The following is a 17,282-nucleotide window of genomic DNA, read 5'->3' on the forward strand; positions in this document are numbered from 1 at the left end:
CATCGGGGCTCCGGGCTTTCCCTGACCAACAGAGCTTCGACATTTACCACCAGCTGCACCTTGGCGCCCACTGAAAAAAACCCCGAAAAATCACAAACATCGGACGATTGCTCCCACACCGAAAGTGCCAGCCAGTCAAGCTCTTGCTGCTCCGCACCGCCAATTCCCAGCGCATCTACAGCACCACAGACATCTGGGCTCCGGGCTTTCCCTGACCAACAGGGCTTCGACGATTACCACTAGCTGCACATGGGCGCCCACTGAAAAAAATCCCCAAAAAATCACAAACATCGGACAATTGCTCCACACCTAAAGTGCCAGCCAGTCAAGCTCTTGATGCTCTTCACCGGCCATTGGCAGCACATCTACAGCACCAGAGACATCGGGGCTCCGGGCTTTCCCTGACCAACAGGGCTTCCACATTTACCACCAGCTGCACCTGGGCACCCACTGAAAAAAAACCCCGAAAAATCACGAACATCGGATGATTGCTCCCACACCGAAAGTGCCAGTAGATCAAGCTGTTGCTGCTACTGACCGGCCATTGGCAGCGCATATACAGCACCACAGACATCGGGGCTCCGGGCTTTCCCTGATGAACAGGGCTTCGACATTTACCACCAGCTGCACCTGGGGGCCCACTGAAAAAAACCCCGAAAAATCACGAACATCGGACGTTTTCTCCCACACCGAAAGTGCCAGCCAGTTAAGCTCTTGCTGCTTCTCAGCGGCCATTGGCAGCGCATCTACAGCACCACAGACATCGGGGCTCCGGCCTTTCCCTGACGAACAGGGCTTCGACGTTTACCACCCGCTGCACCTGGGCACCCACTGAAAAAAAACCCGTAAAAATCACGAATATCGGACGATTGCTCCCACACCGAAAGTGGCAGCCAGTCATGCTCTTTCTGCTCCTCACCGCCCATTCGCAGCGCATCTACAGCACCACAGACATCTGGGCTCCGGGCTTTCCATGACCAACAGGGCTTCAACATTTACCACCAGCTGCACCTGGGCGCCCACTGAAATAAAACCCTGAAAAATCACGAACATCGGACGATTGCTCCCACACCGAAAGTGGCAGCCAGTCAAGCTCTTGCTGCTCACCACTGCCCACCCCCAGCGCGTCTACAGCACCACAGACGTCGGGGCTCCAGGCTTTCCCTGACGAACAGGGCTTCGTCGATTTCCACTAGCTGCACATGGGCGCCCACTGAGAAAAAACCCCGAAAAATCACGAACATCGGACGATTGCTCCCACACCGAAAGTGCCAGCCAGTCAAGCTCTTGATGCTCCTCACCGGCCATTGGCAGCGCATATACAGCACCACAGACATCGGGGCTCCGGGCTTTCCCTGACCAACAGGGCTTCGACAATTACGACCAGCTGCACCTGGGCGCCCACTGAAAAAAAACCCCGAAAAATCACAAACGTCGGACGACTGCTTGCACACCTTAAGTGCCAGCCTGTCAAGATCTTGCTGCTCCTCACGGGCGATTGGCAGCGCATCTACAGCAACACAGACATCGGGGCTCCGGGCTTTCCCTGACCAACAGGGCTTCGACGTTTACCACCCGCTGCACCTGGGCACCCACTGAAAAAAAACCCCGAAAAATCACAAACATCGGACGATTGCTCCCACACTGAAAGTGCCAGCCAGTCATGCTCTTGCTGCTCCTCACCGCCCATTCCCAGCACATCTACAGCACCACAGACATCGGGGCTCCGGGCCTTTCCAGACGAACAGGGCTTAGACGATTACTACCAGCTGCACCTGGGCGCCCACTAAGAAAAAACCCCAAAAAATCACAAACATCGGACAATTGCTCCCACACCGAAAGTGCCAGCAGCTTAAGCTCTTGATGCTCCTCAGCGGCCATTGGCAGCGCATCTACAGCACCACAGATATCGGGACTCTGGGCTTTCCCTGACCAACAAGGCTTCGATGATTACCACTAGCTGCACCTGGTCGCCCACTGAAAAAAAACTCCGAAAAATAACGAACATCGGATGATTGCTCACACACCTTAAGTGCCAGCCTGTCAAGCTCTTGCTGCTCCTCACCGGCCATTCCCAGCGCATCTACAGCACCACAGACATCGGGGCTCCGGGCTTTCCCTGACCAACAGGGCTTCGACATTTACCACCAGCTGCACCTGGGCGCCCACTGAAAAAAAACCTAGAAAAATCAAAAACATCGGACGATTGCTCCCACACCAAAAGTGCCAGCCAGTCAAGCTCTTGCTGCTCGTCCCCGGCCATTGGCAGTGCATCTACAGCACCACAGACATCGGGGCTCTGGGCTTTCCCTGACCAACAGGGCTTCTACTTTTACCACCCGCTGCAGCTGTCCGCCCACTGAAAAAAATCCCAAAAAAGCACGAACATCGGACGATTGCTCCCACACCGAAAGTGCCAGCCAGTCAAGCTCTTGCTACTCCTCACCGCCCATTCCCAGCGCATCTGCAGCACCACAGACATCGGGGCTCCGGGCTTTCCCTGACCAACAGGGCTTCGACATTTACCACCAGCTGCACCTGGGCGCCCACTGAAAAAATCCCCGAAAAATTACGAACATCGGATGATTGCTCCCACACCGAAAGTGCCAGCCAGTCAATCTCTTGCTGCTCCTCATGGGCCATTCCCAGCGCATCTACAGCACCACAGACATCGGGGCTCCGGGCTTTCCCTGACCAACAGGGATTCGACGTTTACCACCAGCTGCACCTGGGCGCCCACTGAAGAAAAGCCCCGAAAAATCACAAATGATGGACAATTGATCCCACAACACAAGTGCCAGCAACACAAGCTCTTTCTGCTCCTCACCGGCCATTGGCAGCGCTTCTACAGCACCACAGACATCGGGGCTCCGGGCTTTCCCTGACAAACAGGGCTTTGACATTTACCACCAGTTGCACCCTGGCACCAATTTAAAAAAAACCCCGAAAAATCACGAACATCGGACGATTGCTCCCACACCAAAAGCACCAGGAACACAAGCTCTTGCTGCTCCTCCACGACCATTATCAGCGCATCTACAGCGCCACAGACATCCGGGCTCTGGGCTTTCCCTGACCAACAGGGATTCGATGATTACCACGAGCTGCACCATGGCACCCACTGATAAAAAAATCCCGAAAAATCACGAACGTCGGACGATTGCTCCCACACCGAAAGTGCCAGCCTGTCAAGCTCTTGCTGCTCCTCACCGGCCATTGGCAGCGCATCTACAGCACCACAGACATCGGGGCTCCGGGCTTTCCCTGACGAACACGCAGCTCTCTCCCTCTCTGTCGCCCACACTCTCTCCCTCTCGCGCGCGCTCTCTCTCCCCCTCACACACTCTCTCTCTCTCTCCCCCGCGCTCTCTCTCACGCTCTCGCTCTCCCTCTCGCGCGCGCTCCCTCTCACGCTCGCTCTCTCTCTCTCCCTCGCGCTCTCTCTCTCTCGCGCGCTCTCCCCCCCCCACGTTCTCTCTCCCCCCCACGCTCTCCCCCTCCCCCCACGCCTCCCCCTCCCCCCACGCTCTCCCCCTCCCCCCCCGCTCTCCCCCTCCCCCCCCCGCTCTCTCTCCCCCCCCCGCTCTCTCTCCCTCCCCCACGCTCCCTCTCTCCCTCCCCCACGCTCCCTCTCTCCCTCCCCCACGCTCCCTCTCTCCCTCCCCCACGCTCCCTCTCTCCCTCCCTCCCCCACGCTCCCTCTCCCACGCTCTCTCCCTCCCCCCACGCTCTCTCCCCCCCCCCGCGCTCCCTCTCCCTCCCACGCGCCCTCTCCCTCCCACGCTCCCTCTCTCACGCTCTCTCTCTCCCCCCCGCTCTCTCTCTCACGCCCTCACGCCCCCCTCTCTCTCGCTCCCCCCCTCTCTCTCTCGCTCCCCCTCTCTCTCTCTCGCTCCCCCTCTCTCTCTCTCGCTCCCCTCTCTCTCTCTCGCTCCCCTCTCTCTCTCTCGCTCCCCTCTCTCTCTCTCGCTCCCCCTCTCTCTCTCTCGCTCCCCCTCTCTCTCTCTCGCCCCCCCCCCTCTCGCCCCCCCCTCTCGCCCCCCCCTCTCTCGCTCCCCCTCCCCCTCTCTCGCTCCCCCTCCCCCTCTCTCGCTCCCCCTCCCCCTCTCTCGCTCCCCCTCCCTCTCTCTCGCTCCCCCTCCCTCTCTCTCGCTCCCCCTCCCTCTCTCTCGCTCCCCCTCCCTCTCTCTCGCTCCCCCTCCCTCTCTCTCGCTCCCCCTCCCTCTCTCTCGCTCCCCCTCCCTCTCTCTCGCTCCCCCTCCCTCTCTCTCGCTCCCCCTCCCTCTCTCTCGCTCCCCCTCCCTCTCTCTCGCTCCCCCTCCCTCTCTCTCGCTCCCCCTCCCTCTCTCTCACGCTCCCTCCCTCTCTCTCACGCTCCCTCCCTCTCTCTCACGCTCCCTCCCTCTCTCTCCCTCTCTCACGCTCTCTCTCCCTCTCTCACGCTCTCTCTCCCTCTCTCACGCTCTCTCTCCCTCTCTCACGCTCTCTCTCCCTCTCTCACGCTCTCTCTCCCTCTCTCACGCTCTCTCTCCCTCTCTCACGCTCTCTCTCCCTCTCTCACGCTCTCTCTCCCTCTCTCACGCTCTCTCTCCCTCTCTCACGCTCTCTCTCTCTGGTGCATGTTGCCAGTCTGGCCTGCCGCCGGCTACGAAGAGGAATTCTTCCTCACCTGGAGAGGGAGGCTCCCTCTGGGCTGCAGCAGGAGGCCGATACCAGTCAGACGGCATTTGTTTTTTTCTTCCTTACCTTTCACCAGCCTCTCCAGCTTCCCGCTGCAGCAGCTCCTGTCCACAGCCAGTAAGTCCTCCCATGGCTCGCACTGGCCCCTCCACGGCCACCCGGGGCGGGGCAGGGCAGCACCAGCCCCTCCAGCAGCACCCACCCCTTTACAGGGAGGGGCCGTCTCCATCACCCTCACTGCCCGCACCTGGGGCTCCTCCAGCCCCAGCCCACAGCTGGAGCCCGGCAGGAACTGGGGGCCATCGCCTGACCCCCACACTGCATCACCTCCTCCCCTGGGCTCCTCACCTCCCATGGCCCCGGGCAAAGGGAGCAGAAACGCAGCCATGAAGTCAAAGGAGACAGCGAGTGTTTATTCAGTCACGCACATAAGTCCGAGCAGCGAGTCTGCTCTGGAGCTTGCAGCCTCCGATCCCCTCTCCGTGTCACTGGAACGACTGCCAAGTCATTCCAGGAGCCACGCTCGTTGGTTCGGCAGGGAACGTATGGTGGGTCGGCTGTGTCCTGGAGCGCCGGGCTGCTGAGCAGACTTGGAGGCTGCTAAAAACAAAGAGCAGGGCACGGAACACTACAAGAGAAGAGAAGAGAGGCAGCTTGCAAGACAGAGGGGCGTAGCGAGAAAGCACAAGGCAGGAAACAGGATAGCGAGAGAAGGATGGGGACAGAGAAGGACAGGGAGCCTGACAGAGGTGGGCAAAGAAGCAGTGGAGAGAGGAAGAGAGGCAGCAGAAAGAGGGAGCGGGACAGAGACCAGCAAAGAAGGATGGGGAGCAGGATGGAGATGCAGGAAAAACCTGAGCTGGGCAGTACGACAGGGAGGTGAAGACAACTAGGTGCAGGAAGCCAGACCGAGAGAGATGGAGAAAGCTAAAGCCATAACAAGAACAGGGCAGAGAGGGAGGAATGAAACAACAGTGAAACAACAGGGACAGGACGCCAGGACATCAAAGGTTGGACAGAAGAGGTGACAGCAAGGGGACAACACAAAACAAATCATACAGCTGCATGCTTAGAGGGCAGAGAGGGAAGAATTAAGAAATAGGGACAAGGAGCCTGAAAAAAAGAGAGAGCTGGAAAAAAAAAAACAGTGTAGCAATGCATACAGAAAGAACAGGGGCAGAATGGAAAATCAGGTGCATCGGGGAGCCAGAGACGGCAAGCTGGATAAAGGAGAAAAGCGACAGGCTAGAGGGCACAGAGGGAGGAAATGGAAAACCAGAGACTGGGAGCTGGACAGAGAGAGAGGCAGAAATTAAATGGGCAAGTGCGACAGGCCACAGGGCAGAGAGGGAGCAATGGATAAATACGGACAGAGGACCAGGCAGAACACAATGTGAAATAATAGGAACACGACTGGCATACAGGGAAGAGGGAAGAATTAAAAAACGGGGACTGAGAAGCTAGACAGAATGACATGGAGAAACAAAAAAATAACAGTGACGGCTTACAAGACAGATAGGGAGCCGCAGGCAGAGAGAGATGGAGGGGAAACAATCAAATAGCGTGCAGCTGCAAGACAGAGAATGTAGAATTTAAACTGAGCATTACAAGCAGGTGGGCTAGTTTTGTGGGTTTAGCCCACAGTACCCATCGCTGTGCAGAAATTACAGAAGTAAATACCTCTGCTCCGTGCGTAAGCCTGGCGTACTGCGCACTGGGTAAACAAACCCAGATTTGGGACAGCAAGAGGGATAGGGAGCAGGACAGAATGGGAAAGGAAAAAATGCTGGGAGGCTGAACAAAGGCGAAGAGAAACAAAGACAGAAAGCAGGGCATGGGAATGAAAGCAAAATAAAAAAGCAATGGCCTGCAGGACCGAGACGGAGAAATTAGAAAACAACCACGGGGAACAGCACAGAATGACAGAGAGAGAATAAAGGGACAGAGAGCAGGACAGCTCTGGAGGAAAAATCAACTGTGATAGGCAGTGGGAGAGAGATACCAAAAAAGAAAAAAAAATAGCGAGGGAAAGAGAAAGGAAAGAAGAGACACCCAGCTGTACAGGGGAGCACAGTTAGAAAAGACAGGAGAGCAAATGGGACAGAGAAAGAAACAAACAGACAATAAAGTGGAAGGAAGCAGAGGAAAAGGACAAAAAGAGGGAAAAAAATAAGAGTGAGATCGGGACAAAATAGGAGGGGGGAAAACACTGACCAAGGAAAAGAGACAGAAAGAGGAACAAGGGAGAAGGCAGAGAAAATAAAATGGCAGCAGCCAGATGGAGATGGGGGTGGGAAAAAAACCTTGGATAGACAGCCGGACAGAGAAGAACATGAATATGAGCAAGGATCGGAACAAAGGGATATAGCAAGAAACGACAAGACAGGGAGCAAGACAGACTGACAGACAGAAAAAAAAAAACACTGAAAGAGAGAGAGCATGCACTTGTGAGAGCCACAGGGGTTGGAGAGATAAAGATAAATCTTGAAAGAGCTACAAAGGCACATCAACTTAATAAAAAGGGCCAGGGAACAGCATGAAGGCCCAGAGACAGCAAGGGATGAACAGGACGGAGTGAGAGGCAGAATGGAAGAAAAAATGCAACACCAAGCAAGACAAAGGATAAAGCAAGAAAGGGAAGAAACGAGAGAGACAGGAAGGCAGGGACTCAGAGTAGCACGTACAGGCACAGGGAGGAAACAAATGCCAGAAAACAGACCAGAGAAACTGCAAAGAAAAAAAAAGAGAAGGATGCAGAAGGGCACAAAGGGAAATAAAAGGAAAAAACAGCGATGGGCTGCAGGACAGAGCCAGAGGGTGGAAAAAAGGAAGGAGAGAGGGGAGAACAAGAACCCAGATAGAAAAAGAAAGGGTGCTGTACAAGAAGAGAGAGAAGGGGAAAGAGAAAGACTGAGAAAAACAAAAAAATGGAAAAAGATGAGAGATACAGGGAAGCCAAGAAAATCACAGCAGCATGAGAAAGAAAAAGGGAAAGAGAGGCAGCTGGGGGAGGGCCAAGGAGGCCCTGAGATGGAGAGGAGGGGAGAAGGGGCCCCGAGGGCCCGGGACTCACCGCAGCTCTCGGCGCTCCAGGGAGAGTTTGCCAGTTCAGACCCTTCTTTCTCCGCTCTTCCCTTCCTCTTCTGTCACTCCAGTTGCTTGACTGTCCCCAACCTAAGAAAAGAGGGGGATGCGTTACAGCTCTTATGAGACAAAGCTCCCTAGAAACGTAGCCTCGCTCACCCAGTACTTGACCGTGCCCCCTTTTTAAATTATGTGTACAGACCCTGCGGCGCTCTTTGGCGATCTAGCCTGCTGCGGCCTTCAAAACGGGATCTTCCTCACCCAGAGAGGCAGGCTGTCTCTTGCACGCAGCACAGGCAGCTGCCAGTCAGACGGCCTTCAGTTACGTCTTCCGGAATACCGATCCACAGTGACAGGTGGCTGCCTTCGTCCGACCGGACTGCGCACCAGCTTGCGGCTTTGCCACCCCCTTGCCCTTGAGAGAGTGGCTACCTGGAGCGGCTCCACAACCACCGCTGCCCAAAACAGCAGAGGAAAAGGCACTAAAAAGCAACGACAAAGAACAAAGACAAACTGTCAAGACACTAGGAATGACATGACATGAGATGAGACATGACATGACATGAGAGCCTAAAGCATCAGCCAGGCAGAGCTTGCAGCTGACCTTGTGCTGCAGTTTAACCGCAGCCAGCAACTGTGCTCGCTCACTGCCCCCGACCCTGTGGGATGGGGAGAGACTCAGAAAGGTCAAAGGGACAATTCTTGTGACTTGAGACAAAAACAGTTTAATATTAAGGAAAAGAAAAACAACCACCACTGGTAAGGAAAAGCGGAACAAAAAAAAAAAATACAGCAAAAGAAAACCCAAGACATGCAACTGATACAAATGAACACACTTGTAAGTTTCTAATGAAAACATCTAGAGTGTTTTCATTTTAGAATGGAAGCAATCTGCATTAAAATTGGGGATGGGGAGCACTGGGCAAGTTGGGGAACACAGGCAGTGCCCCAAAGATCCTGAGATGGAGGGGTTATGGGGAGGCAGCGCCAAAAAGGGGGGCGTCGAACAGGGCTGGAGCAGTGGGAATGGGGACACAAAACCAGAGTGCAGGGCACGCACAGGGGGAAAAAAAAAACCTCACAAAGGGAGGAAAACTTCGCACAGGGGGGTGTTTTACTGAAAAGCATTTGGAAGTGATACAGGGAATTAACGGTCTGCTAAATATTGCTTGATTTAGAAGACTGACTGTCTGCATACTGCTTGATTTAGGAGACTAACTGTCTCCTAGACAATGCCTAACAATCCTCTTTGCCTTGAAACTCACTTAAGCTTATCAGGGACTGGTACTTGTCAAGAAACTGGTATTCAGTCAAGGACTAATATGTCAAGCAAAGGACATGATAACAGGAGTCGTTCAGAAACTGCTGAAATCCCCAAGTGAAAGGAGAGCATGGGTGAATGACTGAAGTTCATCTAGAGGAAGATCAGACCCCTGAAGAAGTAAACGACCACCAGAGACAGATCTGAAATGCTAACGCAAGTGGTTTTTTAATAACCCCGCCTCGCTTATGCACATGTATGTCTGTATTGTGCAATCCTAGGAATGTGTGTACCTGCACCGGATAAAAATGTGCTGTCAGTGTGCGTGCTTTTGGAGAAGCAATCCCCCACGCACCCGGTGCCAAATAAACATGCCTGCTTTATAACTCTCTCCGAGTTGTAGAGTTTGATCCACGCATCAGGAGGGCTGAGAAACACAGAGCGGGACAGTGGGGACGGATACGAGGGAGAGACGGACACGCAAGGACAAGGGGTACGTGCGGGAAGAAAGGTGCGTAAGGATGACCTATAGCAGGGAGTCCACGCAGGACAATCCACAGCACGTAACTCACCCGGCATAACCTGCACGAGATGACCCACACCGGACAATGGACCCACACTGCGTAATCCCCAGCGAGAACCCCTCCGTCTCCCACTGGGTCACACCAACTTTCCTCAAATAGAGTGGCTTTTTTTTTTTTCCTTGTCCAGAATATACAAATTACTTTTCCATGACCAGACTATGCTCCAGACCACACCTCATTTGATTTTTCCTGTGTCTGAATATTTAGTTAAAAGACTACAGAAGGAAAATCGCCACATTCTTAACATTCACTTTAAAATCCATGCGGCAAGTCCCTTAGGAAAAATGCAGTCACGCATCGCAGACGTACCTTGTACTTGCAGACTGCTGCGGCTCCTTTCCATCCATCTCGTACTTTCACGGCCAAGGAAAGGGCGACCACGGTGAAACGCTGGCAGCAGACATTCAGCAGAGAGAGGGAAAAACCCCTTAGTTTGAAGCTAGGCAGGAATCTAACTCTTCCTTTTGGGGCGAGGTTTCTCAGGACTAAAACCACGTGAAGGACAGAGTATTTTGCAGCACCTTTGGTACAGCTGCTGATACCGGCCTTTAAAGCTTTTGCATTTTTCAGACACCCGGGCCTTTTTTTGACTCATTGGCAGCTTTAGTTTCACTCGAACCGCTGTCCTACATACAGGCAGGGGACAGACACAGATGCCTACATACATTTTCTCAACCCTAAGTACAGCCGAGATCTCCTCACCCTCTATGTGCCAAGTTGAATATTTGTTTGTTAAGGAGCACAGCAACACTTCTGTCCTCGTGAACTGCCTCCGAGCAGAGGAGGGCTCTGGGATTTCCTGGACGCCAGTGCTCCCGCTTTCACTGTCAACTTCGCACGGCCACCCACAGGAAAAAAGGCCTCAAAATAACGAACGTCAGACGATTGCTGCCACACCAAAAGCGCCAGCACTGAAAGCTCGTGCTGCTCCTCGCCGGCCCTTGCCAGCGCCTCTACAGGCCCACAAACATTATCCAGCCTAGAGACTGCATAAAAGGCAGACCGCCCCAGGCTGCAACACTCTTGCCCAGCGTACACTGACCAGTAACGTCTCCCCCTTCACCTTCCCGAGAGAGACTGTTCCCAGGGAGCCCTCTTCCTCCCATCAATTTACTACACCCTCCCTGCAGTTTTCAACCTTGTTCCCTCCTCGGCTGTGGTCCCTCAACTTAGCTCTCAAAGGGCCAGGAATCAGATTCCATCCTCAAAAGAACAACCCCATGCTAACTAAGATGGCGCTGTGCTCGCCCAGCTCCTCATCACCATCTCAAAAAAAAAAAAAACCCCAAAAATAAAACCTACCAAACAGCACCGCCCTTCAACATCACACCACTTACCACCAGTCTCTTCTGTGGCACTCTCCTCCTCAAAAGCGCCGCAGTGCTCTGCTCACCGGCTCCACTCATTGCCAAGAAGTCCGACGCCGCAACTGCCGCTCGTGGTGCTTCAGATGCTGAGAGACGCAAAGCTCAACTTACTTTTTCTGGGGTGTAGGTAGAAAAAAATAGGTGTCATACCAAGCTAACTAGGAAAGTATGTCATTACATGCAATGACAACATTATCAAAAACCACCTGCTTTAGCTTCCTACAAGAAAACAAATGCTCCAGGGTTACGCTTTATTTCCAGCAAGACCATGCATGCTATCTAACTTCTACCACAGCTACGTTCTGGACAGGGCTGAATGACAAATGTAGCAGAACGTGGTGGCTCGCACACGTGGCCGACAGAGGCACGGAGCTCCTGGCACTGCGTCCTGGTGTCTGCTCTGTCAGGGAGGGCTCAGATGGACCAGCCACTCCTTGCTGGAGGCACCTGCCTGTGATTCACTCCTCAGTCCCCTCCAGCAGCCATGCTCAGGCGGCCCCCTTTACAGCTGGAGGCCCCTCATACAGCAGGGCCAGGGCCAGGGCCAGGGCCACCCTCAGCCTCACTGGACCCATCTGGGGCTGCCCCACCTCCAGCCCCAGCTGGAGCCCATCAGGAGCAGGGGCCCTTGCCAAAGCCCCACAGCACATCACCCCCTTCCCTGTGCCTGTCCTCAGCCATCAGCTCTGCACCCAGGGGCTGCAAACACATCCAGGGGCACAGAGGACGTCACAGACAGTGAGACACAGAACAGAAAAAAAAAAACAGTGACAGTACGCAAGACAAAGAGATAGAGAAAGAAAGAATAGAAAAGAAAGAGAGAGATAGGAAGGCAGAGGCACAGGGCAGGCATGCAGAGGCGCAAAGAAAAGCAGGCCAGAAAACAGGCTGGAGAAATTAGTTGGGGGGAGAAGACGGATGCAGATCAGGACAAAGAGATGGAAAAGGCAAAAACAGCAATGGGCCGCAGGACAGAGACAGAGGACAAACAAAGGAAGGAAAGGGAGCAGAACAAAAGTGCAGGGATACAAAACAAAAGGAAGCGGTAGAACAAGAGATTTAAAGGGAGAGAGAAAGGGGGAAGAGCATACAAGAACAGACAGAAGAGGAGAGGTAGAAGGAAACAATAACAACAACAACAAATCACAGCAGCTTGGGAAAGGTAGGGGTCACGGGAGCGGCAGGGAAGGACAGGGACGCACAAGAGAGGAGGCAGAGCCCCAGGGGCCGGGGACTCACCACAGCTCTCACTCCCGGCACTGCTGGGAGAATCTGACAGGTCAGATGCTGCTTTCTGCTTCTCTCCTCTTCTGTAACTCCGACCACTTGGCTGTCCTCCACCTAAGAGAATACGTGGGTGTCTTACAGCTCTTAGACAAAAAGCTTCCTAGACACGTAGCCACCCACGCTCGCTCGCTCGCGCGCTATGTGGCCGTACCGTGCTTCAGGTTCCACGTACAGACTGTGCAGTGCGCACTGGCGGTCTGGCCTGCTGAAGAGTACAAAGAGGGATCCTTCCTCACCCGGAGAGGCAGGCTAGGCTCTCTCTGGCCTGCAGCGGGAGGCAGCTGCTGGCTGGCTGGCCTTTGGTTTCTTCTTTACCTTTCTGTGGCCTCTCCAGCTTCAGCTGCAGCAGCTCCTCTCCACAGGCAGTAAGCGCTCCATCCGTTCATTTTCGCTCCCGCACCGCCAGGAGAGCGCGGCCGGGCAGAGACAGCCCACACAAGCCTGAGGCGAGCGCAGTCAACAGCGTTCCCAAGGGAGGAACGGACAGCCACAGCCTCTGGGAGAGGGAAAGAAGAAGCAGCGACCGTTATTACCGCACGCGGCCCCTGGCCGGAGCGCCTGCTGCCGCAGGGGATTCTCCAGATACACTGAGGTCCCCCCTCGCAGCCTTCAGGGCAGGGCGTGGCCCGGTGCTACGGGACAGGCTTCAGGGGACGCGCCGGAGCGGCGGGCAGCTGCACGGGGCCGGGGGAGGCTCGGGGGGAGCTCTGGCGAGCTGGGGAGGTGCCCGGCGTCTCCGCCCGGGAGGGGGGGCCCCCTCCTGCCCCTCTTCCCTTCTCTCTGCTCTCGGGTCACTCCCCGGGGCTGCCCTCGCCCGGCTCGGCTCCGAGCGGGCGGCTTGAGGCTCCCCGGGCGGGCAGGAGACAGCGCTGCAGCCACGAAAGGGGCTCGCTCACCTCACGGGTGCCCTCGGTACTCACCCGTCACCGCCGCCGGGACCCGCCGGCCGCACACCGCCATGCTGCTCCCGGCCGCATGCGCAGTCCGAAGTCCGAAGACAGTGCCTGCCGGGAGAAGGGCAGAGCACTGCGCATGCGCGACTCCCGAGCTGCAGTTCCCGCTTTCCGTCACCAGGTGGCAGCAGCCCCCTACCGCTCCGGTCCTGGGTGTTCAGCCGGACGAGCCACGGCCGGTTCCTCCCTCCCGTTCGCGCCGTCCGCAGCCGGTCACCCCTTCCCGGGGCACGGCTGCCCCTTTCCCCCCGCGCAGCCTGGGCAGTGACATTTGTGGCCTCTGTACCAAAAAGCGTCCCCGTGGGAGGGGGAGAGAATGAGAAGGGTGAAAGTGAGGAAACTCGCGGGTTGAGATGAAAACAGTTTAACAATTAAGAAGAAACAAACCACCACCAATACCCCTTGTGAGGAAAGGAGAGAACAATAAATGCCCAGAAAGAGAAGTGATAAAACTGAAAACAATTGCAAATTATCAATTAAAACAACTGAGATGGAGTGAGGTGCAGGGAAGCAGGTGGGAGGTTTCAGTTTGGGGGTGGTGGGGGGCAGGCATCACCCCAGGGTCTGCAGGCAGAGGGGTTATGGGGGGCAGGGTCAAATACGGGGAGGCAGAGCAGGGGTGGAGGGGGGAGTGAGGGCATGAGACAGGAGGGCAGGGGGCACGGGGGGGACCAACCACACGGGAACATTTCAGCAGAAAGCATTTGGGAGGGTGCAGAGACACAGAAGGGGCAGGAGGGACAGACACGAGCTGGGGACGGATGGGGACGGATGAGGGGGATGTGGGTAGAAAGGTGCATGGGGGACATGTGTGGGGATGACCTACACCGGGGGTCCGCTTGGAATAATCCACAGCGGACACAGCTCACCGGGGATGACCCGCAACCAATAATCCACTCCAGGTAACTGACTCAGACCGGGTAATCCACACAGGGTAATCCCGAGGACTGTCCCTCCATCTGCCAGCCTTTCACCCCACATTGTCCCCAAATTAAGGTGGTGTTTTTCTTTTTTGCTTTCCCATAATATTAAAATCTGGGGTTTCGGCATTTTGCCAAAATATTCAATTTGGGGTTTTTTTGGCACTATTCCACAACATAAAAATTGGCAATTTTTGCTTTTGGTTTTGTGCACGAAAGTGGGGGGGATGTGAGGGGGTGCTTTCCAGCTGCACAAATCCAGGCTGATCTGGCTTTCCTGGGAGCCTCAAATTAGGATATTTTTTTCCCCCTCAAACTGATGTTAATTGGGTTCCCCCCGCATTGCAGACCCAGATTCAGAGTTTTGGGGTATGTTTGTGCTGCATTGGCAGCTCCTACTCTGCGTGCACGGCCCTGCAGGTGGAAATCCCCTTCTTGGGGCATTGGCCCCAAATCGAGATAGGAAAAGGAGAAGGGGCAGCTTTTGAAAGCATTTTTCTCTCTTCAATAGAGATGGGAGGGAGCAAGTTTTAAAATCTTCTCTGCAAATAGGGTTTCTTTCCCTTTTAAAAACCTTACATAGCACAGACACTCACACGTGTATCTATTTACACACATTTCATATATATTATCTATATACACTTTATATATAATATCCATTTAGACTTGTATATTTACACTTCCATACATTTACACTTATGCATCTATTTAGGCTAGTATCTATTTAGACTTCTGTACCGTGGCACTCCAATACCTTTTTAGACCTCTCTATTTAGACTTCGATGGCTACTTACAATTATACCTATTTAGACTTTGTTTTCTGTTGACACGTACGCATCATCTCTACTTAGATGGCAGATAATATCTGCTTACACCTTCTATGACAGACACAGTAAGCGCAGACCGCTCGCCCTGTAGGTGCCACGTCTCTCGCTCAGGCTCTGCTCCGCAACCCTTGCCCTCAGCCCCTGTGCCGGGACGGGCTCCCCAGGCCACCAACTGCCCCTGGCCCCCGTTGGCCCCGGGCTCTCCTCAGCAGCCAGCCCGTGCTGCTGCACCCGCAGGGCACTCGCTGGAGACAGAGTTGGGAGCCTCCGGACACAAGGCTGGGCCCTCACCCTCAGTACGCTGAATGACTGGCAGGCAAACCTGGGCTGGGGGGATCTACCGAGCACCACGAGACGCTGACAACCAGACACCTGAAAAACAAAAATCCCAAATTGTATTTCAGCAGGTTAAAAAAAAAAATAGCACAGAAGAAAGTAGAGGAATTCAGTCAGAACAAGGGACAGGACAGCAGTTGAGCTAAAGGAGGATTCTACATAAACAGGTCAGCTCAAAATACAACACATCTTTAAAAGCTAGAGCGATTTGAACGCTTAAAATCAGTATTAAGAATAATTGAGATGATTTTGAACACATTCATAGCGTAACAGTAACAACTCTTGCTGGTGCTGGAAAACGCCTCCCCCCTTCCTTACATCACCGCTGCAGAGCCTCACCCCTGCCAGGCTGCAGGACAAGGGTGTACCCGCAGCAGCATCCACGCTCAGGGATCCGCCACAGCAGCCCTTGCGCTGCTGCTGCAATTGAAAGTGAGACAGAACTGAAGTACTGCAGAGTGCTCCATCAAAAGAACCCTGTAACATTCAGTTGCCTCTTTTTAAACACACAGAACAAATACCTAACTGCTTAAGTACACCTAATAAATTGTATGCTACAGCTACTTGGCAGTTACAGTTTAAACAATGCAAGTCCATTTGTAAACTACACAATTTTAACTTTTTTTTTCAAGTTTTATTTACAGAAGAAAAATGAGTGAGAGAAGAGATTCCGCATATGGTTTTACTTTCAAAATAAAAGAAAAAATAAATCCCCAGTTCTGCAATCCATAAGGCTACCAAAAAGGACTGGCAGATTCGCTAATGCCTTTGGCTGTACCGAAGCACGCAGAGGAACACGTTTTTACGATATTTCAACTGCTGCAACCACGAACTCAAAGACCTGCGCTGCCAAACTTGAGTTTCCTCTTTTTTTTTTTTTTTAAGAGAGAGTGAAAAATCTTGTTGCTGATGACTTCTACTGTCAAGTACATCATCTCTGAAGATCCACTCTGATAGGAAGTTCATAAAATGTAACTTCTTTGAATGAGAAAGATTTCCATTCTGGAAGATCTCTTTCCGACTGAAGTCAAAAGTTACACACTGCAGGTTAAGGAAAAAGGGCATCATTGAAGCAGCACCTCACCAAAACCACATCAGGACTCACTCTTGTCACTAGCGACAAGGCTGCTATCATTTTTTTGGGAAGCCTGGGAAAACACATGGAAGCAACGCTGATTTGTCTTGGTTTGTCCACATCTCTTCTTCGACCCTGATTGCTTTTAGTACAGATGCTAGCATCTCAGTAAGGTTTGAGTACTACTACAAAGATATTTTTAAAAGTTATGGACTGAAATAGCATAAAGCTTTTATCATGAAAACAAAGTCTGTTTCTTCTGAACTCTATGAACAGCTTTTTTTCCCTCTTCTACTACGAAGTTACTTTCACAGTATCATTTAATAGTAAGTGCACAGAAACAGAAGATTACGCTTTCAGGAAGAGAAAATAAACAGAGGGAAGTAAGTTTTGCATAGGCACAACAGGCTCCAGGAAAGACCTTATTTTATTTTTAGTACTTGTGTTAAAATAGTTCATAGAAAAACTACAGGAGATTTGGCACATTAAGAATGTTAACTTCAAAGTCCACACTACAGGTACCTTCGGAAAAACGCTGACACACCTTGTAGATGTACCTTGTACTTGCAGACCAATATAGATCCTCTCCACCATCTTGTACTTTCAGGGCAGAAGAAAGAGTGACCAGAGTGAAATGGTGGCAGGCAACATTCAGCTGAGAAGGGGAAAAAAAAAAAAAGAAAGAAAAAAAAAAACAAACCAACAAACACACAAGCCACCAAAAAAAACCCCAAAACTTTAGCATAAAGCTGGGTAAGAATCTAAAGCTTCCTTTTTGGGGGAAGGTTTGTGAAGACTACAACTGAGTGGAGGAAAAAGTATTTTGCATCACCTTTGGTACAATTGTTGATACCAGCCCCTAGAGCTTTTGCACTTTTTAGAGAACTGTGCCTTTTTTTGACTCCTTG

At 53.0% G+C, this 17,282-nt stretch overlaps 1 protein-coding gene and 1 long non-coding RNA gene across 13 annotated transcripts; both read right to left on the minus strand.

Annotated features, from left to right (window-relative positions):
• Positions 1-5,072: 5,072 nt before the first annotated feature.
• LOC147600149 (uncharacterized) lies at positions 5,073-13,191 on the minus strand. 11 transcript variants are annotated; one of them, XR_015258979.1, is made up of 5 exons: positions 12,852-13,191; positions 12,579-12,759; positions 7,967-8,246; positions 7,754-7,854; positions 5,073-5,277 (listed from the first exon to the last, which is right to left on the minus strand). XR_015258979.1 is itself a non-coding variant. In XM_086751495.1 (5 exons), exons 2-5 carry the CDS (start codon positions 12,647-12,649, stop codon positions 5,166-5,168), a joined length of 345 nt encoding a protein of 114 aa, XP_086607621.1. In that variant the 5' UTR covers positions 12,650-12,759; positions 12,852-13,191; the 3' UTR covers positions 5,073-5,165. The 11 variants fall into 11 exon arrangements, 1 of the variants encoding a protein (XP_086607621.1); XR_015258978.1 differs by having other exon boundaries at positions 5,073-5,280; XR_015258977.1 differs by having other exon boundaries at positions 5,073-5,308.
• A 1,554-nt stretch (positions 13,192-14,745) lies between these two features.
• LOC147600150 (uncharacterized) lies at positions 14,746-17,011 on the minus strand. 2 transcript variants are annotated; one of them, XR_015258930.1, is made up of 2 exons: positions 16,919-17,011; positions 14,746-15,335 (listed from the first exon to the last, which is right to left on the minus strand). It is a non-coding gene; the product is annotated as an uncharacterized LOC147600150 (long non-coding RNA). The 2 variants fall into 2 exon arrangements; XR_015258931.1 differs by having other exon boundaries at positions 16,897-16,954.
• Between the last annotated feature and the right edge of the window lie 271 nt (positions 17,012-17,282).

This window comes from Chlamydotis macqueenii, chromosome 6, assembly GCF_036417535.1.
Source record: "Chlamydotis macqueenii isolate bChlMac1 chromosome 6, bChlMac1.mat, whole genome shotgun sequence".
Classification (NCBI taxonomy): domain Eukaryota; kingdom Metazoa; phylum Chordata; class Aves; order Otidiformes; family Otididae; genus Chlamydotis; species Chlamydotis macqueenii.

Coding starts and splice junctions, on each gene's coding strand:
- LOC147600149 (XM_086751495.1), bottom strand. CDS start 12,649: ATGAACGGATGGAGCGCTTACTGCCTGTGGAGAGGAGCTGCTGCAGCT. Junction 12,469..12,578: donor GCTGGAGAGGCCACAGAAAG/GTAAAGAAGAAA, acceptor TGTACTCTTCAG/CAGGCCAGACCGCCAGTGCG. Junction 12,318..12,439: donor CCGCCAGTGCGCACTGCACA/GTCTGTACGTGG, acceptor GTATTCTCTTAG/GTGGAGGACAGCCAAGTGGT.